The sequence below is a fragment of the Zeugodacus cucurbitae genome, chromosome 2 (assembly GCF_028554725.1).
Source record: "Zeugodacus cucurbitae isolate PBARC_wt_2022May chromosome 2, idZeuCucr1.2, whole genome shotgun sequence".
In the NCBI taxonomy this organism is placed as follows: domain Eukaryota; kingdom Metazoa; phylum Arthropoda; class Insecta; order Diptera; family Tephritidae; genus Zeugodacus; species Zeugodacus cucurbitae.
The window spans coordinates 35,707,980-35,731,731 of record NC_071667.1 but is presented as its reverse complement, the minus strand read 5'-3'; the positions used below and the strand labels follow the sequence as shown (position 1 = coordinate 35,731,731).

Below are 23,752 nucleotides of genomic sequence, written 5' to 3'. Positions count from 1 at the left end.
ACCCTGCGGTGCTGAGCGCACTTATTACTTGTGGTAAGGACTCGTATGCCTGTGGAAGGCTGTGGCTTCCAGACAGGATATCGTCCACATATGTTTGTGTTTTTAACACTTGTGTTGACAGAGGAAATTCTGACTTTGTGTCTTCTGCCAATTCGTGTAGTGTACGAATGGCTAGGTATGGGGCACAGTTTACGCCAAAGGTAACTGTTTTTAATTTAAAGTCGCGTAGTGGACTATTGAGAGATTTTCGGAAAATAATTCGCTGAAAATCTTGATCATCTTTATGTATGGCTATTTGTCGATACATTTTTTCGACATCCCCATTGAATACGTATTTGAATATACGCCAATTTAGTATGAGGAGCATTAAATCTGGTTGGAGTGTAGGTCCCGTAAATAAAATATCATTTAGGGAATTCCCCGAGCTAGTGGATCTCGATGCATTAAATACAACTCTAACTTTTGTTGTTTTTTTATCAGGCTTTACTACTGCGTGATGTGGCAAGTAGAATGAGTGATACTTGCCTTTTATGATTTTTTCGCATGGGCTTATTTCCTCCATGTGGTCTAAATGGAGGTATTCTTCTAAGACCCCATCATATTCTTGTTTAAGCTCACCTTTTCTAAGTAGGTTTTTTTCCATGCTTAGAAACTGCTGTATGGCAGAGGTGCGGGAGTGACCTAAGGCGAGTGTGTCAGGAAATTGTTGTTTTCGTGGTAGTCGTACGACGTATCGACCATTTTCTGATCTAGTGGTTGTGGCTTTGTAAAAGTCTTCACAATACTGATCTTCTGGTGTTGTAATCGATATGGGAGGGAGTTCTTCTAACTCCCAAAATTTCCTTAATTGTGTATTAAGGCATTCATTGGATATTTCCTCAACTTCAGTTGTCAAGGTGTTAACTGTTTCAATAGCTGGTCCACTTAGTATCCAATCGAATATAGTATTTTGAGCTAGAAGGGTGTTTGAGATTTTTTCAACCCCTTCTAGTATAATTTGCGGTATAAAGTCGCTGCCTAGTAGAATGTCTATTTGAGCTGGGGTGTTGTAGTTGGGATCTGCTAGAGTTAGGTGGGAAACCTTATCCCAATGCTTGCTATTTATTTGATAGCTTGGAAGCATGTTTGTGAAAGCATGAAATTAGGGTAATAGGGCATATTTTATTAGAGCTGTGTATTACTCTTCCGCCCATTCCCGTAATTTCAAATTTAGCTTGCTTAGTTGGCAGTTTTAGTTTTGTTTGTGCCTTAGACGCTATGAATGATCGTTGTGATCCTTGGTCTATTAAGGCTCTAAGTTTAAATAGTTCTCCTCTGTGTTCGATGGAGACAACTGCTGTTGGTAGTAGTACCTTGCTTTGAATTTCGCTGTGTAGCGTTTGTGTCTTTTGCGTCTTTGAGCAACATGGCTCTTGGCTAATTTCAGGTTTTTGTATTTCGGGAGTTGCTGTTGCAACTAAACCCGTGGCTCTTTTTATATAAGCGCTGCTTTGAGGTGTAATGGGGGACATGTTGTAGTGTAACATGGAATGATGTCTTTTATGACAATATACGCAATTAAATTTGCTTTCGCAATTATTAAGATTGTGTGCGTGGGACAAGCAGTTTGTACAGAGTCTTTTTGACCTGACAAAGTTGTTACTTTCGTTTATATTGAATTTCTTAAATTTCTCGCAAGATTTTATTTTATGACCCCCCTTACACATTTCACATACTGTTTGCCATTTGTTGGCTTGGTTTGACACGAAGGAGTGACTTTTATTCACGTGTGTATTGTATTGGATATGTTTGCTGGCTTGAGGTTTAAGCAAGTTTTTACTCGACTCATTTTGAAGACTAGTTACATTCATATTTTGGCTGCCCATTCGCTCAGCTATCTCGTACTGAGCAGCGAGGAATTTTTTCATTTGCTCCCATGTGGGCATCACTCTTCTGTCGTCTAGTGACTGTTCCCATCGTAGTAACGTAGCATCAGGGAGTTTTTCTGCGCAAATAGTTACTATCATATGGTCCCAATATTCTACGGGAGCATTTTGTGTTTGTAATACTGATAGGTAATTTGTCACTGTCGAGTAAAACTTTTGAAATTCATGGCTAGTTTCTTGTTTGATTTTAGGGTAATGTAGTATAGTTTTAATAGGATTTTCTATCATTACCCTTTTACTTTCGTATCTTTCGACTAGTGCTTGCCAAGCCAACTTAAAACTTTCGCCGTTTAAGCCGAATTGCTTGACGATCATGCCTGCTTCCCCTTGTGTTTTATACCTTAGGTGGTATAGTTTTTGTGCATCTGCGAGTCTAGGATGATTTATAAAGAGAGCTGTGAACATGTCCCGGAAGGACGGCCATTGATCATAACATCCGTGAAATATTTCCGTATCGCATGCTGGCACTTGGAGATAAATGTCTGAATTATTTTCTTGGGGTTTTATTTGTGCCAGCTCTACTCTCGATTGGGGAGTAGGCGCGATTGACTTCAAAAATTTTAATTGATCTGAGATCACAATTTTTGTGTCTACATACTGGTCTAAACAGTTTTCAAATTTGGCGTAAGCCGAAGATTTAAAATTTTCTGGTAGATCTGAATCATCAGTTTCTACGATTAAGTCATATACAGCTTGGAGACGTGTCCAAAAATTTTCGATTGTTTGACCTTTTATTTCTAATGCCGATTCAGAATTATCTTGCATCGGCTAAGAAGTAAATCGAGTGCAGTATCTAATTAGACTGTCACTCTCAGAAATAAATTTAGTGTATAATATGTCTTTCCCCCTCTTTTGTTTCGTAGTACCCTGCTTAGAGCGTGTAGCTTCTGCAGGTGCACCTGGACTCTTATCGTCTGAAATCATTTTAGAAATTTTTAAAAATTGGGTCGCTTTAGATTCCTTTGAATCTAAGTTCATTTAGACAATGAAAGTTAATAAAATATATGTATATTTTCTTTGAATTATGGTAACCGAAAACTCTTTTAAATAAATAAGAGTTTTATTTCCGAAAAATTACTCAAAGTCGCGTTTGTCGTTTTTATTTTCGCGTTTCGTTTGCGATTTTTGTATTGCAATAATTATTTAGTATGGAATTATCCGTATGCCCTTGTATGTGAGCGCACTCGTGATTATAGGGGTCAATACCCTTTGTACATATGTGTGCACGATATGTGCTTATGTATGTGCATATAATAATGCTCTATAGGTTGTTCGTTGTCCTGCTTGTTTTTGTTTGACAAAGAACAAGGGGAACTACGTGAAATTCGCCAATAAGGACTTTGAATATTTATGTATGTAAATATATGTACGTAAAGGTTATTGCGCGAAAAAATTTTATTAAACCGATTTTTATTTTATTAACTTAAAATTTTGTAACCGCAATTTAATTATCTTTCAACGTTTATTGTTTTTTGATGGATAAAATATGATTTTCAAAACTGAAATTGTTTTAGGATTTATAATTATTTAAATGTACCCTATGTATGAATGTAGGGTACCGAAACATAGGCAGAGTGTATGCCCAATGTATGTAGAAATGTTCGAATGTTTGCGTTATAAGAAGAGCGCGAAAACGAAAAACGATAATGTGCAGGTAATTTGTCTTCCACACTTAAGTATATGTATTTATGTTTTTCGTTCTTGTGTACCCATAGGCTATTGTAGAAAGAATCAAATTTCAAAAAGGATTTGACAGAGTGCAGGGTTTTCACCACTGTACTTGTATATTTTGATATTATGGTGAATGTAATTATGTTGTAACTACAGTATGTGAATTTAAAGAATTGTGTATAAAGGTATTTTAAGCGGGTATGTATGTTAATAAATAAAATTTGCCAGAAAGTTATATTAAGCAAATATAGATATTAATAAATTAAATATGCATGAAGAATGTAAGTATATGTATGTATATATATATATGTATTAAATATACGTATGTGTGTCTCTATGATGTCACTTTTCCTCTCGCTTTAGGTGAGTTCTCATTCTCTCTCGTTTTTTTTTTTTTTTTGTTCTTCACTTCCTTTTGTGTATGTATTCCATCCAATACTGCTTACTGCAACAGAAGATCCCTTCTTGCCGTGAAGTGTTGCCAGTGAAACTTATTATTTTTTTTGTATTTTTTTTTTTTATATATATCTAAAACCGTAATTGGAAAAGTTTGTTGACCGTTTTCATATAATGTATAAACGGTTAATTTTTCTTGTTGTTTTTGCTTTTTTGCATATATCAGTTTACAAACATATGGATATCTTTTGAAATTAAATCAATAAGAGGAATCAATAGGACTCACTTTGTTCCGCCTCAAGGGGGTTTTTGTTTTGGGGGGTATATTTATGTCAGTTTGCCTGTTTTTGTTATTCCTCTTTGCCTTTTTGTTGTTCGTTTCTCCTGCCTTTGTGGGTGATGTTCCAGTGTGTCTGTGTGTTACTGTGGTTTTGTGTCGCGCCCGCTTGTTTGTTTTTGCTTTTATTTTGTCTCGCGCCCGATTTTTTTTTTTTTTGTTTCTAACACTGCACCTGTTTCGTCACTGTTTCTTTGCTATGTTCACTTTATTCGTGTATGACACTATTTCACTTGGTTTTTGTGCATGACCACCATGAGCATAATTTTGTCACTTTTTATTTAATTGTAATATTAATTTTTTCCTGTTTTTTTTCAATAGTGCCTGTCTTTGAGGCTCGAAGGACCATAGACGATTTAAAAGGTGACCCGCACTCACCTTTTGGTTATACACTCACACCTGTTCCCAAATAAAACAAATATCCACTTCCCGAATAGATTCGTACTTGATCAAACTTATAGTTTTTATTAACGGATTTAAATTAATTCTCAAATGATATAATTATTAGGAGGGATAATTCAAATATAATTCAAAACGATGTCACGTGACGACTTGTACTCGACGGCGTATCGAAAAAGAGAGGGGGAGATCGCCTATGCGATCCCTTTTTGTATTAAATTATGTGGCCGGTGTGGTGTCGTCGTTCGTGCTGTTATCGTGCTGATGTATGTGTGTGTAGTGGTGTATCGGTGTGTAGTATTGATGTGTAGCGCGCTCTTGAGTGTTGTATGATGTGGATGGTAAGTGGTGATGTGGTGAGTGTGGTGAATGTAGCGTGTTAGTGATGTGTACTTTCATGTGGAAATGGTGTGTGTCCAGGGTGATTAGTTGTGTTGTGCGTGTTGTGTTGTTGAGACTCATTTAGCCATTTAGTTTTAGGTGTTACAAACAACCGTTATGTGAACAAAACTATAATACTCTCGTAGCAACTTTTGTTGCGAGAGTATAAAAATGTAGATTCTGGCAACCTGTTGCACAGAGTATTATAGTTTTGTTCACATTACGGTTGTTTGTGTCACCAAGAAATAAAAGAGTTAGATATGGGGTTATATATATATAAATGATCAGGATGACTAGTAGAGTTGAAATCCGGATGTCTGTCCGTCCGTCCGTCCGTACAAGCGATAACTTGAGTAAAAATTGAGATATCTTAATGAAACTTGGAACACATGTTCCTTGGGACCGTGGGAGGGTTGCTTTCGAAAATGAGCAAAATCGGTCCACTGCCACGCCCACAAAATGGCGAAAACCAAAAACACATAAAGTGTCATAACTAAGCCATAAATAAAGTTATAACAGTAAAATTTGGAATAAAGGATCGCACCAGGAAGGGGCATATTTTTTGGGGAAGTGGGCGTGGCCCCGCCCCCAAATCGGTTATTTTTATATATCTCGCAAACCAATGAAGCTATATAAACCAAACTTTCTGCAGTCGATTCTCTTAAGTACTCCACCACACACCATGAAAATAGTTGAAATCGGATAATAACCACGCCCACCTCCCATACAAAGGTTATGTTGAAAATTACTTAAAGTAGGTTAACTAACTAACGAAAAACGTCAGTAACACTAAATTTCACATAAGAAATGGCAGATGGAAGCTGCACACAGATTTTTTTACAAAATGGAAAATTGTGTATTATATAATATTAATTAAGTTAAATAAATAAATTGCGAGAGTATAAAATGTTCGGTTACACCCGAACTTAGCCCTTCCTTACTTGTTTAAAGCTATAATCGTAGCATATATATTTTTTCGGGCTTTCCTACTTTTCCGGCTTTCCCATAATTTTTGGCGATTTTCCGACCGTCGATTCACGCCCCTAGTGAAATTCCGGCTTTCCCATAATTTTTAGCGATTTTCCGACCATCGAATCACGTCCCTAGTGAAATTCTCTAATAAAATGAGTATATTTTCGATTTTTCAGGTTTTCCTACTTTTCCGGCTTTCCGATAATTTTTAATTCTTAGCTGAAATGAGCATAGAGTTAATTTTCCTAATTTCCCAAAATTTCGAGATTTTCTGTAATTTTGTAAAAATTTATCAACTTCAAACTTTAAATGCAGCGCCTTTTTAAACACTAGCGCCAAACTTGTATTCTTGTAATGTAACTGTTGGTAAAACAGGAAGTTGTCTCCCTAGCCGAAGAAAGAGACAGCTGATATATACCTATGCGTATACTAATAGTATTGTACACTATCGTAAACATATATGTACCCCATGTGTTTCTCATTTTTTAGATAATTTTATTTAATAACGTGTTGCATTTGTTTATATACGTATCATGATGTACGTAACAAAATTTACCAAATAAAATAATAATTTACTTACGTGATGACGAGCAGCAGTTGTAATAATGTATACAAAATATAGTAACACTATGGAATACAAAAGCACTACAACAATGTTTTTTATTAATTCTATTAACACTTTAGATTTGTTTTTATATATATTTATATATATTTGTTTTCATATATATTATTTATATTTTAATTTTTTTTCAATTATATATGTAAATGTCTGAAAAGCATTAATGTATGAGAAATTTTAAATTACTACCACATTAAAGGTTAAAAGTATTTAAAAAAAACCTTCTCCTGTAAATTTTGGTTTTTGTCGCTTACGCTAAAATGGCGGTAAAGGCTCGATATATTATAAGAATACACGCGGAGTATATCTGTGTAAAATCTCATCTGTCGCGAAAACGGCTGAAAATGCTCACCCACACAAGTGCCCAACGCGCCATAAGAAGTTTTCACTTAAAAAATGGAATCCAAATATGGCCATTCATTGTACGATCCTTTGTACCATACTTTACTTCGTAGCTTTATTTATGGCTTAGTTATAACACTTTACGGGTTTTCGAAATTTTGTGGGCGTGGCAGTGATCCGATTTAGCCCATTATCAACCTCCTCAGTATGCCAACGAATATGTGAACCAATTTCATTAATATATCTCAATTTTTACGCAAGTTATTGCTTGCTCGGACAGGCGGATATACAGACAGTTTCTGGGTAATACAAACAACCGTTATGTGAACAAAACTATAATACTCTATGCAACATGTTGCGAGAGTATAAAAAGAATAATGATAAGTGAGAACAAGTAAGGAAGGGCTAAGTTCGGGTGTAACCGAACATTTTATACTCTCGCAATTTATTTATTTAACTTTATTTATATTATATAATACACAATTTGACCCACATATTCGTCATATATATTGTATAAAGTTCAATGAAAGTTGGAAACCATAATATTAGGTTAGAAGCAACGAGGTCCTCGTGTTCGATATATGGGGCCTTGAAAACCTATGGTCCGATTTCGGCGATTTTCAGAATGGGGCTGCCACACTATTAACATAGTATTTGTGCAAAGTTCTGCACCGATATCTTCACTAATACTTACTTTATATATTGTAAAGTAAACGATTCAGATTGTCTTCAAAGTTCTGGTATATAGGAAGTAGGCGTGGTTGTGAAGCGATTTGGCCTATTTTTACAACATATAATTGGGATGTAAGGAAACTATTACAAACCAAGTTTCATTGACATCGGTCTAGTAGTTCCTGAGATATGGTTTTTGACCCATAAGTGGGCGACGCCACGCCCATTTTCCATTTTGTAAAAAAATCTGAGTGCAGCTTTCATCTGCCATTTCTTATGTGAAATTTAGAGTTTCTGTCGTTTTTCGTTAGTGAGTTAACCCACTTTTAGTAATTTTCAACCTAACATTTGTATGGGAGGTGGGCGTGGTTATGATCCGATTTCTTTCATTTTTGGACTGTATTAGGAAGTGGCTAAAAAAGACGACTACAGAAAGTAGCTCTGTTGGTTTATATAGCTCTATTGGTTTGCGAGATATATACAAAAAACCTATTTGGGGGCGGGGTCACGCCCACTTTTTAAAAACAATTACATCCAAATGTGCCCCTCCCTAATAGGATCCTATGTTCCAAATTTCATTTTCATAACTTTATTTATGGCTTAGTTATGACACTGTATAAGTTTTCGGTTTCCGCCATTTTGTGGGCGTGGCAGTGGACCGATTTTGCCCATTTTCGAAAGCAACCTCCTCAGGGTGCCAAGGAACATATGTTCCAAGTTTCATTAAGATATCTTAATTTTTACTCAAGTTATCGCTTGCACGGACAGACGGACGGACGGACAGACGGACGGACAGACATCCGGATTTCAAATCCACTCGTCATCCTGATCATTTATGTATAGATAACCCCATATCTAGCTCATATATTTCTTGGTGACACGAACAACCGTTAGGTGAACAAAACTATTATACTCTGTGCAACAGGTTGCGAGAGTATAAAAAAACAAACAAAGAAATACAAACATGAGCGCTGCTCAGCCTCAACAGGAAGGTCGTAGGCATTCTCTGAACACCTACTTCAGATTTGTTGAGCCTGCCAAATCTTCTCCAACAAATAAACAATCCAACGGTGAGAAAGATGACTCATCGAAGCGCTGAGCCGATCAGCAGAAGCAGAACAAAACAGCAAGTGTGCAGCAACAAAACACCAGGCAACAGCAAGCAAGCAGGTACTAGCAAACGAGCGGGCTCGAGAGGAAAAAACAATGCAATGTGAGCATGTACCAAAAAGAAAAGTAACATCTGTGGCATTGACCGCTACGTCAATATTAAAACGAAATCAAGCCCTTTAAAGCCTGCGGTCAATTGCAAAAAAATCCAACTCACCACGCATAATACAAAAAAGCCTGGAATTTTAAATGACAACAGATTTTCCTTACAAAGCAATGGATCGAACGACGATGCGAATGGTACCACCACGGTCGTGAATGCCAAACCCTTGAGATATATTTGCGAGAGCGTAGCTCAAATGTACTTGTCGCTAAACTAAGTGAAATTGTAGGTACTAACAATTTTCAAATACTGCCTTTAAAAGAAGGCAAAATAGATGAAACTAAAATACAGTCCTACACTGAGAAAAGTTTTATGGATATAGTCAAATGCAACAACCCACCAAATGGAGGTATTGAAAATTTAATTCTAAAATTTACTCAATGTTTGATACAATTTACAGTCAGCGTCAAAAGAAAAAAAAAACAACCGACAAAACTTCTTTCCTATTATTACTAATCAAGTTTATAAAAAAAACAAAAGTTATGAACATTAAACTGTAAACACATCAAATTTCTGGCGTCAAAAGAAAGTGTGCAAATGAACAGGGAGCGTTGGAAACGAAAGTTAAATACTTTATGTGCTTTCCATTCGCTTTAATAATGGATGGTAAACCTCGAGGCATTGAATTGACAAGTTTTCCTGTTACTTCCGGTACATTTTTTGTCATTCTTCCACAATAACATCTTTGTGCATGTTCTTACTCCTTTTTCTGATTTTTTTGTCCAGGTAATGATAAATGTTCGTTGGGGGTTAGATCCAGTGACTGTGGGGAGGGATCCAATTGCTTGGATTCGTAATAGAGCATCCATTCTTTCATTCTTTCTTTATACCATACTTTACTTCATAACATTATTTATGGCTTAGTTATAACACTTTATGGGGTTTCTATGGTGCCAAGAAATGCTTATTTTTATAATTACGTTTTTGTGGCTAAGGTATAAATTAAATTTTTCAATATAGTGAACAAATTGTGCAACCAATATCGATATAATTCAGAGATTCCAATCAAAAATGCTTAGAACAATCACGTGCTCACCATAGTACATGCGTAATGAAAATATCCACAAAGATCTTGGTATTCTCATGGTAAAGAAAGAAGTAGAGAACAGCAGAAACAAATATTTATCCAAACTCCGAGATCATCCAAACCCTTTGGCTAACGCTTTAGTACATTCTTCTAATCAATCACGTCTAAAAAGAAGAGATATGCCAGCACACTGAGGAGCAACGTTTCACCAAAACAACTCAATCGATTGGTTGAGCTTGTCTAGTTTTAATTAGAATTAACATTTTATAACTTATTGTTAGGCTCCAAAGAGCAGATTCAATAAATAAAGAAATATATGAAAAAAAAAAATTCATACGCATAAAGGCGAAAACGTTATAGACGGTAAATTTTAAAATGATTGATAAATATTATTGTATATCTGTATTTAGCGTAAATCATCATAAATTGTTAAACTTTGAATTTTTTTGATCGTATATTAAAGTATGTAACAAATGAGCAAATTCCATAGTTGGCCCAATCTTGGCTTCGGTGACGATATTGATTACCTTAATCAGAGCCTGTCTTGTTCTATTGCAAAGTCGAGGTTGATTTATGTTACGCAGCATGATGACAACTCACACTACATTTAAATGCAAAGTGAGTGGTGATAGTCCAGGCAATTTTAAATAGTCTGTGGGATAATTTACTACGTCATCTTGGTTTGTAGCTGTGTCAACTCTCCTATAACGAAATACTAATTGTCGCATTATGATCAACGACATTTTTGTTTTTTTTACCACCAAAATAAGTCAGTCCATCAGCCATTTAGAGTTATTATATTGTGGTTTCATATCAGGAAAAACACGATGAATAAGCAACTGCTTCTACACATCAGTTTGATATTATTGCAAAAACACTCGTATGTTAGCGTTAATTGGCGATTATTTATGTGTCGCCACAAATAAGATGATTTTAGGACTGCGATTAATTCGTCAGCTTTGCAATCCTACTAACAGGTGCCAAGTTTCCCCTATTCCCATTATACCTTGGTGGTAAAAATGAGTGAAATCGGCTCAGGAATTACCTCAGCTATAATATATATGATGATTTTCGTTGTTCTATAGGACTTTATACCGAATATATGGGTCAAATTGTGTGCTATTAATAAAATTACATCAATAAATTGAGAGTATATAAAATCTTCGGTTGCCTTTCCTTACTTGTTACAAATTGTTATGAGCTATCGACACAACTCTATTCAATTGAACAATGATAAAAATATTTTAACAAAGCAACAATGACAACCTTCAAAATATTATTATCTTTGTTAGCTTTTTTTATATTTTTGTTGTCAATTCAAATTATATTCTCTTATTATTATCTTCCTCGCAATTTTTGCATATTTACATATCGAGCCTTTGCCGCCATTTTAGCGTAAGAGACAAAAACCAAACTTTACAGGAGAAGGTTTTTTTAAATACTTTTAACCATTAATGTGGTAGTAATTTAAAATTTCGCATACATTAATGCTTTTCAGACATTTACATATATAATTGAAAAAAAAAAACAAAAATTTTAATTACTACCACATTAATGGTTAAAAGTATTTAAAAAAAGCCTTCACCTGTAAAATTTGGTTTTTGTCGCTTACGCTAAAATGGCGGTAAAGGCTCGATATGTACTTTCTCCTTTCAAGACTACAATTAGCTAGATCGGTTTGGCCGTTCTCGACTTTTTGCGAGACTAACGAACAGAGCAATTCATTTTTATATCTATCAATTACAAATTGTTTGTATGTGAGATTGAAAAGTGAAAAGATGCAATTTTTTAAATTTTTCTCTCCGTAAGAACCATACTGCAAGGAATATTGTAAGAAAATTATTAGTGAAATCTTTTAAGCTGTTCTCGAGTTATGCGCTTAGCAACACATTTTGCGATTCATTTTTATACTCTCGCAACAAAGTTGCTAAGAGAGTATTATAGTTTTGTTCACATAACGGTTGTTTGTAACACCTAAAATTAAAGGAGTTGGATATAGGATTATATATACCAAAGTGATCAGGGTGAAGAGTGGAGTTCAAATCCGGATGTCTGTCTGTCCGTCCGTCTGTGCAAGCTGTAACTTGAGTAAAAATAAAGATATCTTGATGGAACTTGGCACACTTGTTTCTTGGCCCCATAGGAAGGTTGCTTTCCATGGGCAAAATCGGACCACTGTTACGCCCACAAAATGGCGAAAACTTAAAACACATAAAGTGCTATAACTAAGCCATAAATAAAGCTACGGAAATAAAATTTGGTACAAAGGTTCGCACTATAAAAGGGGCATATTTGGATGTAATTTTTTTTGAGAAGTGGGCATGGCCATATCTCCGAAACTACTCGACCAATATCAATGAAATTTGGTTTATAATATTTTCCTTGCATCCCAATGATATGTTGTGAAAATATCGGTTCACAACCACGCCTACTTCATATATACCAGAACTGTGAAGTCAATCTGAATCATTTACTTTACAATATACATATAAGTTAAGCGCTAGTGAAGATATCGGAACAGAACTTTGCATAAATGCCTCATTTAAAGTGTGGCAGCCCCTTCCTAAAAATCGCCGAAATCGGACCATAGGTTTTCAAGTCCTCTATATATCGTACATGAGGACCTCGGTGCTTCTAACTTAATATTAGGGTTTCGAACTTTCAATGGACTTTATACAATATATATAATATATATGACGAATATGTGGGTTAAATTGTGTATTATATAATATTAATAAAATCAAATAAATAAATTGCGAGAGTATAAAATGTTTGGTCACAACCGAACATAGCCCTTCCTTACTTGTTATATTATGGATATGAAGACCCATTCTTACATCAATTAAAAATATTATTTTTGCGCGTCAATATCTATTTTAAATTATGATGTTGTCTTTGAAAAACAACGGTGCAGCGATAAGCAACGAAACGGGCTTTTCAGGCATGTCTAGGTTTGCTTGTCTTGTTTGATTCGGTGTGGGTTGTGCAATAGCTCAGCATATATTGTTCGACAACAAAAACGGTTTGCTGCAAATTTGTCGCATTTGGTGTGCGTTGGCTATACGAACAATAAGAAGTTCGACAACATCACTTCCAACAAGTCAAGGATTGAACATGCCTTTTTGTTTCGTCTTGTTCGGTGTGGGTTGGCCCATATGCAACTATGGGCTGTTGTAGAATAACGTTTTTGTCTGCTCCGGTGTGGGTTCACCCTTAGCGACTTTGTTATAAAAAAAGAATTGTGGTATAGTGAATGTAGGTATGGTTGTGAATCGATTTTAAAACTACAGCATTGGAATGCCAAAGAAATGTTATGAACCAAATTTCGTTGAAATTGTTCCAGTAGTTTCTGAGATGTATACTACATTTGTATGGGAGGTGGGCGTGATCATAATATAATATTTTTTTTTTTTTTTCAATTTCATGACATACCAAAGAAGTTTGGTTCATATAGCTTTAATAATTTATGGGATATGCACAAAAAACCTAATACGGGAGCGGGACTGATTTACTATTATAAGGTACGCTTGAGAACATGTTTTACACAATGTTATTGTACAATAATAATAATTATACAACCACGAATTTCCTTTAGAGAACTTAATATTTTGCTTAGTTGTGGCTTAACTCCAGCTTGTGGGAGTAGCAGTGAATCGATTAACCAATAATCATCGTAATTACTTATATGTAAAAATATAACTCTATATCTAAATCATTTAATTAATTTAAATTTTAATTTTAAATTTTTTATCAAACAACAACCAGCAACATGTCGGAAGAATAAAAGAATAATTGAAACGTTATACAAAAATAACACTGTATAGATTATATATGGGTAGAGCGATTTTACATTTATTTTGATTTTTGCTTTGGCATACCTGTAGAAAGTTGATGTTTTAGGTAAAAATGAAACACAAGAAAAATCAGTAATCTCGTACTATGCTTAGAGGTGCCCCCATCGACATGATGTTTTGACAATTTATCACAAATACTCATATATTCGCAAACATTTGATAAACGCTATTTGATGTTCTTAGCAATGTTATGTTAGAGTAAGATAGATAAATAATAATCATAGATAGATAAATGATCTTAAAACATGCGGGTTACGTCTCAGGGAGATATTACTTTCAGGGGTATTACTTTCTTTACACCCACCGATATGGTGATAGTGACTTTTAGAGTTTTCGCGCGCTTACAGCAGTTCTCGAGTTCGCGTTCATTTATTTTTTACATCGAAGTTTACCGCTGGAATCGGGATATTTACTGAAAGTAGTATACATATGTATATGATGCTTGTAGTTTAGTTTATAACATAGTATATATTAAAACTTATTAATTGTCATAATAGCAGAAATATGTCTCTCGTTCAAACATGACAAACGACGAGCTGTCCTGTCTTTGGTTTACCGGAAAAGTTATCTGTTACTAAAATACCTACGTGAAATGCTATGTGTTCATAAAACATGAATTAAAGCCCGATAAAACAACAAACGTGCCGACTATTTTTGAAATATCAAAAAGGTTGGTAGCTGTTTAAAAGGATGTCGTGTTCCCAAGGAGGAAGTAAGTTTCTTACTCGACCAAAGCTCAAAAATTAAAATTGTGATAGGCGGTATAGATTTAGTTACAATATATCGCATAACACAGATATACACCATTTCGAAAAGCTCTGTTGTTCTTGTTCTTTGGCTGATGACTTTTCAATTGAAAGCAGCAGCTCATGTGATAGTTTTCTTGTACCATCTAGTCCTAACCAAAACGACCCAGAACAGGTTAAGGGGAAATTATCATCACCTCTGCAAAAAGATAGAATTTACTGTCATTAGCCCATGCGTGTGATCGTACTGGTGTCTCCGACAGACACGCTGCCATTACAGCATCTTCTGTCTTAAAAGACATTGGAATTATTTCATCGAACGATCCAAGTTGTGTCATTGATCACTCAAAGTTGCGCCGTGAAAGAACTAAGATGAGATCAACTTTACAAGAAGCGGACTGCAATAAAATACTTCGTGATTTGAATTTTGACGGAAGGAATGGTCTTTGGTTCGCATTGATAATCAAGGGAAATTTTAAGGAAAACGACAGATAGAAGATCATTATAAGATATTATCGGATCAAAGGAGTAACTAGTATTTTGGCAATGCCACATGTGAGTCGGAGATACCTAAAATATTAAAAATACTATATTATTACATACATTTGAAATCTAAGTCGGTAAATCTGAGTGAATTAGCTGTTCTTGGGTGCGATGGAACTGTAGTGAATACAGGTTTGAAAGATGGTGGAGGAAGAATTCAATAGGCCAGTGGTTTATCTGTCAAATGAGTTACCACTACGTCATCTTTTATTACATTTAGGCAGAAAATCGACCTCAATCTCAATTATAAATTTGTCAAACAATGCCAATAGTCGAATCTACCGTCATACCTACAATATTATTATCTGGCGAGACTGTGATATAACTGAGCCACCTCTAACTTTAAATATGTCTGATGAAACCTTGAAAGATATTGTTAAAAACGGTCTTGGTACATGCCAGCCCCAAGCCGTGGACGCTGCATCAAATTGGTACAGAAGCATCGAGTACAGTTTGTGGGAAAATAAACGAGATGGTTTTGTTAGATCAAGGCTGCTATCACTATAATTAGTTTGTGTGAAATTTTGGGTTTCAAACGAAATTTCTTATGCCAAAACGTGGGAAATGTTGATAAAAAAACCTTTGTGTGTTATACTTTTATAATAAATTCTGTCAAAGAAGTACCCGGAAATTCTAGAATTAGTTAGTAATTAACAAATTATAATTAGTTTGTGTGAAATTTTGTGTTTCAAACGAAATTTCTTGTGTCAAAACGTTGACTTGTTCCTGATGACGCCGTAAACAAACTAAATTACACATATCAATAAAAATTAACAGAATAGTGGCTAACAGTTGTGCCAACCTGGGATTTTTTTTATATTCTCCACGGGAAAGTTTAAAATAAGAATTTCCGGATACTTATTTGACTGAATATCGCTCCACTTTATTATATATGTAACGCACCAAGTGTGGGTACCTTCGTAATTTCACTTAATTTTTCATCCTTAATTTTCAACGAGGCGTATTATTGTATGAAAAATTATAATGGGTCTGGACTTATCTTTCCCTAACTTTAACTAATGTATTTTTAACTTTGAAAGTCTTTTATACATAAAAAATTAAGATGTGACCTTCTCGTTTTAGATGGGCTTATCCAATAATTTCAAGAGTATTCTATGATACATTAAGCCACTCAATAGGTAAGTAAAATAAGTAACAATGTCTTTGTAAAAAGTATTTGAATAGCATATGTAGTTTTACTTTGACCAAGTAAGGAAGGGTTTAGTGCGGATGAAACCGAACAACAGATACTGAAACTGAGTTTCGTAATTCTCGAGGATTAAATACGGGAGATATTTTTTAATTGCTAATCATGATCATTAATTTCATACAAATTTGCTTCCATAACTCAAACTTCTATAACTCGAAGTTCTCTATAACTCGAAATCTTAAATTGGCAATATAAGTCAAATTTCATACAAATTTCCTTCCATAAATCGAACTGTTCGACAAGGGCAATAGTAAAGGAGTTCGAAAAACTAAAAGCCGCCAAAGCGGAATTCGAATACCTGATGGCGAAGGGTATTTGCCAGCCGTCCAAAAGTCAATGGGCTTCGCCACTTCATATGGCCCTAAAAAGGACAATACCTGGAGACCGTGCGGGGATTATAGGGCACTAAACGCCGTCACCGAAAAGGACTGGTACCCCATTCCAAATATCCAGACATTTCATCAAGTATTTGCGGGCAAAAGCATATTTTCAACTATCGACCTAGAAAGGGCGTACCACCAGATACCCATGCATCCCGACGAAATCGAAAAAACGGCCATAACAACTCCGTTCGGCTTATTCGAATTTCGATACATGACATTTGGGTTATGCAAAGCGGGCCAAACATTTCAACGACACATAGACAGTGTGTTTCGAGGGTTAGACTTTGTCGTACCATACTTAGACGTCATCTGCATCGCGTCCTGCACCGAAGCTCAACATAAGCAACACCTTCGAATTGTGTTCGAGCGTTTAAAGCAAAACAGCTTAACCGTTAACGGCAATAAATGTGTTTTTGGTCAGTCAAACGAGAGGTATCTCGGTCATTTAGTCACATCCAACGAAAGCGAAAAACTTTCAACGATTTTAAACTAAAATTAGCCAATGCAACCCTGCTCGCGCATCCACAAGTAAACGCACAACTCACACTATCAGTCGATGCGCCTCGTCTCGTACATACTGAAGAGACCTTTTCGCCGTATATAAAAGCGTAAATACTTCGCCGACCAACTCGAAGGTAGATGTTGCTCGATCTACACCGACCACAAACCAATCACTTTCGCTTTTCAACAGAAACCCGAAAAGGTAGAGCCACGACACCTCCGATACGTGCATTACGTCAGCCAATTTACGACTGATATACGTTACGTAAAGGGTAAAGAAAACAAAGTACCCGATTTCCTTTCACGCATCAATGTAATGCAACGCGAGCCTATCGACTACGAGGTCATTGCGGCAGAACAGAATGCGGACAGTGAACTGAAATCCATTCTTCAAGGGAACGACCGCTACAGCATAATTTTGACTAAGATGCCCGTGCTCAATTCAGCACAACAGATATATTGCCATATCTCAAATAACAAATGCAAACCTTACATTCCGAAGTCATGTCGCAAAACAATTTTTAACGCAACACACGACATTGCACATCGTGGTATTCGAGCGACTACCCGACTCATCAAACAAAGGTTCGTCTGGCCCAACACTCACCAGGACGTTGCAACCTTGGCAAGGCAGTGCATACCATGCCAAAAATCGAAAATTCAGCGGCATAATAAGACCACACCCGGACTTTACGATACCACAGAGTCACGTTTCGACCATATTAACATCGACATAGTCGGCCTTCAAACGACAGATTTACGCAATGACCAGAAGCTATCTATACCTATCAAGAACATAACGGCTGAAACTGTCGCCACCACACTCATAGAAACATGAATCACGCGATTTGGTGTACCTTCTAAAATCACAACGGACCAGGGGCGACTTGAATGTCAAGTTTTTAAGCAGCTCAACGAAAGACTAGGTATACGTCACCTCCGCACAACCGCATATCATGGCCAAGCCAACGGTTTAGTTGAGCGTTTTCATCGTACACTAAAAGCAGCACTAAAATGTAAAGATCGGCGAAACTGGGCAATCGAGTTACCGCTCATCATGCTTGGACTTCGATCGATATTTAAAGAGGACATACAGGCAACACCGGTGGTACTAGTTTACGGAAAAAGCTTGCGACTAACAGCAGAATTTTTTACCGAACCGAAGCCGTACCAAAACGAAGCAGAGTTTGTTCAAGAATTCAGACATGCAATGGAATCGATACGACCGACTCAAACGGCACACCACACAAAAATAAAACCATTCATACAAAAGGAACTCCATCAATGTACGCAAGTCTTCGTGCGAAACGACGCAATTGGACCCCCACTGCAGCAGCCGTATGACGGACCATTCGCAGTAATAAAACGTCATCCGAAGTATTTCACGCTGGACATCCGAAACAAAATTAGAAAAATTTCAATCGACAGAGAACGCAGGGCCGACTCCAGCTGAGATCAGCGACCCTGGTTGGTTGTGGCAGTGTAGTACGCGAACACACCTAACACCCAAGGGCAGCACCATCAATCCGATGGTTTGGCAGCACTTATTAATTTATCTGCATCGCAGTTAGCAGAACTGTCATTATTCTTTCATTCTCATTCTTCAGCGAATTCTCACAAAGATCACACCACCTTTATTCTTTTACGCATATTCATCTAGAACACGCCACTTTCCGAATAAGAGTAATTAGTAGAGACACAAGTTGAAGCACGTGTTTTAATCAAGGCAAGGAAAGGCCAACAGAATCGGAAGCAACCATAAGCTGACGACCATAAAACCCATATATCCATTCACGGTTTCGCCGAATCACGATTATTGATTTTCTTTGAACATTTGTTTACTGTACCTAGCGGTTGTATGTAACACTGAAATCAGTCCCTAACGTTTCAAGGGCCCAGATATCGAATGAGGACTTTAGTGCCCATTGCTATTTTTTCCTGAAAATTTCCTAAATATATGCAAACTCATTTTTTTTCTAATAACGTGTCTCTGTTCCAAAATTTATAATATTGAGTTACTACTTCTCCTATTTGCTCGGTTGGTCCCTCGCATACGCAATATACTGAAATTTACCTCTTTAATTGAATTTGTATCGGTATTAGCATAATATACCGCTATAAAATTTAACGAAAAGTATACGTATATAGTTCGGCAGCCAAAATTTTTGTTATTGGTGATGAATATATTGATTTTTGTTGGTTAAGACTTGCAACATTTTCATACTCTCGCAACAGGTGTTGCTAAGAGAGTATTATAGTTTTGTTCACATAACGGTTGTTTGTAAGTCATAAAACTAAACGAGTTAGATATAGGGTTATATATATCAAAATGATCAGGGTGACGAGACGAGTCAAAATCCGAATGTCTGTCTGTCCGTCCGTGCAACGGATAACTTGAGTAAAAATTGAGATATCTTGATGAAACTTGGAACACATGTTCCTTGGGACCGTGAGAGGGTTGCTTTCGAAAATGGACCACTGCCACGCCCACAAAATGGCGAAAACCGAAAACACAAAAAGTGTCATAACTTAGCCATAAATAAAGTTATAAAAGTAAAATTTGGAACAGAGGATCGCACTCGGAAGGGGCATATTTGGATGTAATTTGTTTGGGAAAGTGGGCGTGGCCCCGCGCCCAAATCGGTTATTTGTATATATCTCGCAAACCAATAAAGCTATAAAAACTAAACTTTCTGCAGTCAGTTCTCTTACGTACCCAACCACACACCATGAAATTAGTTGAAATCGGATAATATCCACACCCACCTCCTTTACAAAGGTTAGGTTGAAAATTACTAAAAGTGAGTTAACTCAGTAACGAAAAACGCCAGAAGCACTAAATTTCACATAAGAAATAACAGATGGAAGCTGCACTCGGATTTTTTTACAAAATGGAAAATGGGCGTGGCATCGCCCACTTATGGGTCGAAAACCATATCTGAGGAACTACTCGACCGATTTCAATGAAACTTGGTTTGTAATAGTTTCCTTACATCCCAATTATATGTTGTGAAAATAGGCCAAATCGCTTCAGAACACGCCTTCTTCCTATATACCAGAACTATGAAGACGATCTGAATCGTTAACTTTACAATATATAAAGTTAGCACTAGTGAAGATATCGGTACAATACGATACAGTGTGGCAGCGGACCATAGGTTTTCAAGGCCCCATTAATCGAACATGAGGACCTCGGTGTTTCTAACCTAATATTATGGTTTCCAACTTTCAATGGACTTTATACAATATATATGACGAATATGTGGGTCAAATTGTAAATTGTATAATATAAATAAAGTTAAATAAATAAATTGCGAGAGTATAAAATGTTCGGTTACACCCGAACTTAACCCTTCCTTACTTCTATAACTCGAAGTTCTCTATAACTCGAAATCTTAAATTGGCAATATAAGTCAAATTTCATACAAATTTCCTTCCATAAATCGAACTGTTCGACAAGGGCAATAGTAAAGGAGTTCGAAAAACTAAAAGCCGCCAAAGCGGAATTCGAATACCTGATGGCGAAGGGTATTTGCCAGCCGTCCAAAAGTCAATGGGCTTCGCCACTTCATATGGCCCTAAAAAGGACAATACCTGGAGACCGTGCGGGGATTATAGGGCACTAAACGCCGTCACCGAAAAGGACTGGTACCCCATTCCAAATATCCAGACATTTCATCAAGTATTTGCGGGCAAAAGCATATTTTCAACTATCGACCTAGAAAGGGCGTACCACCAGATACCCATGCATCCCGACGAAATCGAAAAAACGGCCATAACAACTCCGTTCGGCTTATTCGAATTTCGATACATGACATTTGGGTTATGCAAAGCGGGCCAAACATTTCAACGACACATAGACAGTGTGTTTCGAGGGTTAGACTTTGTCGTACCATACTTAGACGTCATCTGCATCGCGTCCTGCACCGAAGCTCAACATAAGCAACACCTTCGAATTGTGTTCGAGCGTTTAAAGCAAAACAGCTTAACCGTTAACGGCAATAAATGTGTTTTTGGTCAGTCAAACGAGAGGTATCTCGGTCATTTAGTCACATCCAACGAAAGCGAAAAACTTTCAACGATTTTAAACTAAAATTAGCCAATGCAACCCTGCTCGCGCATCCACAAGTAAACGCACAACTCACACTATCAGTCGATGCGCCTCGTCTCGTACATACTGAAGAGACCTTTTCGCCGTATATAAAAGCGTAAATACTTCGCCGACCAACTCGAAGGTAGATGTTGCTCGATCTACACCGACCACAAACCAATCACTTTCGCTTTTCAACAGAAACCCGAAAAGGTAGAGCCACGACACCTCCGATACGTGCATTACGTCAGCCAATTTACGACTGATATACGTTACGTAAAGGGTAAAGAAAACAAAGTACCCGATTTCCTTTCACGCATCAATGTAATGCAACGCGAGCCTATCGACTACGAGGTCATTGCGGCAGAACAGAATGCGGACAGTGAACTGAAATCCATTCTTCAAGGGAACGACCGCTACAGCATAATTTTGACTAAGATGCCCGTGCTCAATTCAGCACAACAGATATATTGCCATATCTCAAATAACAAATGCAAACCTTACATTCCGAAGTCATGTCGCAAAACAATTTTTAACGCAACACACGACATTGCACATCGTGGTATTCGAGCGACTACCCGACTCATCAAACAAAGGTTCGTCTGGCCCAACACTCACCAGGACGTTGCAACCTTGGCAAGGCAGTGCATACCATGCCAAAAATCGAAAATTCAGCGGCATAATAAGACCACACCCGGACTTTACGATACCACAGAGTCACGTTTCGACCATATTAACATCGACATAGTCGGCCTTCAAACGACAGATTTACGCAATGACCAGAAGCTATCTATACCTATCAAGAACATAACGGCTGAAACTGTCGCCACCACACTCATAGAAACATGAATCACGCGATTTGGTGTACCTTCTAAAATCACAACGGACCAGGGGCGACTTGAATGTCAAGTTTTTAAGCAGCTCAACGAAAGACTAGGTATACGTCACCTCCGCACAACCGCATATCATGGCCAAGCCAACGGTTTAGTTGAGCGTTTTCATCGTACACTAAAAGCAGCACTAAAATGTAAAGATCGGCGAAACTGGGCAATCGAGTTACCGCTCATCATGCTTGGACTTCGATCGATATTTAAAGAGGACATACAGGCAACACCGGTGGTACTAGTTTACGGAAAAAGCTTGCGACTAACAGCAGAATTTTTTACCGAACCGAAGCCGTACCAAAACGAAGCAGAGTTTGTTCAAGAATTCAGACATGCAATGGAATCGATACGACCGACTCAAACGGCACACCACACAAAAATAAAACCATTCATACAAAAGGAACTCCATCAATGTACGCAAGTCTTCGTGCGAAACGACGCAATTGGACCCCCACTGCAGCAGCCGTATGACGGACCATTCGCAGTAATAAAACGTCATCCGAAGTATTTCACGCTGGACATCCGAAACAAAATTAGAAAAATTTCAATCGACAGAGAACGCAGGGCCGACTCCAGCTGAGATCAGCGACCCTGGTTGGTTGTGGCAGTGTAGTACGCGAACACACCTAACACCCAAGGGCAGCACCATCAATCCGATGGTTTGGCAGCACTTATTAATTTATCTGCATCGCAGTTAGCAGAACTGTCATTATTCTTTCATTCTCATTCTTCAGCGAATTCTCACAAAGATCACACCACCTTTATTCTTTTACGCATATTCATCTAGAACACGCCACTTTCCGAATAAGAGTAATTAGTAGAGACACAAGTTGAAGCACGTGTTTTAATCAAGGCAAGGAAAGGCCAACAGAATCGGAAGCAACCATAAGCTGACGACCATAAAACCCATATATCCATTCACGGTTTCGCCGAATCACGATTATTGATTTCCTTTGAACATTTGTTTACTGTACCTAGCGGTTGTATGTAACACTGAAATCAGTCCCTAACGTTTCAAGGGCCCAGATATCGAATGAGGACTTTAGTGCCCATTGCTATTTTTTCCTGAAAATTTCCTAAATATATGCAAACTCATTTTTTTTCTAATAACGTGTCTCTGTTCCAAAATTTATAATATTGAGTTACTACTTCTCCTATTTGCTCGGTTGGTCCCTCGCATACGCAATATACTGAAATTTACCTCTTTAATTGAATTTGTATCGGTATTAGCATAATATACCGCTATAAAATTTAACGAAAAGTATACGTATATAGTTCGGCAGCCAAAATTTTTGTTATTGGTGATGAATATATTGATTTTTGTTGGTTAAGACTTGCAACATTTTCATACTCTCGCAACAGGTGTTGCTAAGAGAGTATTATAGTTTTGTTCACATAACGGTTGTTTGTAAGTCATAAAACTAAACGAGTTAGATATAGGGTTATATATATCAAAATGATCAGGGTGACGAGACGAGTCAAAATCCGAATGTCTGTCTGTCCGTCCGTGCAACGGATAACTTGAGT

At 37.0% G+C, this 23,752-nt stretch overlaps 1 protein-coding gene across 5 annotated transcripts in view; it reads left to right on the top strand.

Moving 5' to 3' along the window:
- LOC105220076 (neprilysin-3) overlaps nt 1–23,752 on the top strand; it is a 307,341-nt gene that overhangs the window by 230,766 nt on the left and 52,823 nt on the right. For all 5 annotated transcript variants that reach the window (XM_054226090.1, XM_054226088.1, XM_054226089.1 and 2 more), the window contains one exon: nt 16,241–16,296. In XM_054226090.1, the coding sequence (XP_054082065.1) occupies nt 16,241–16,296 (56 nt within the window). The remainder of the gene's footprint in view (nt 1–16,240; nt 16,297–23,752) is intronic.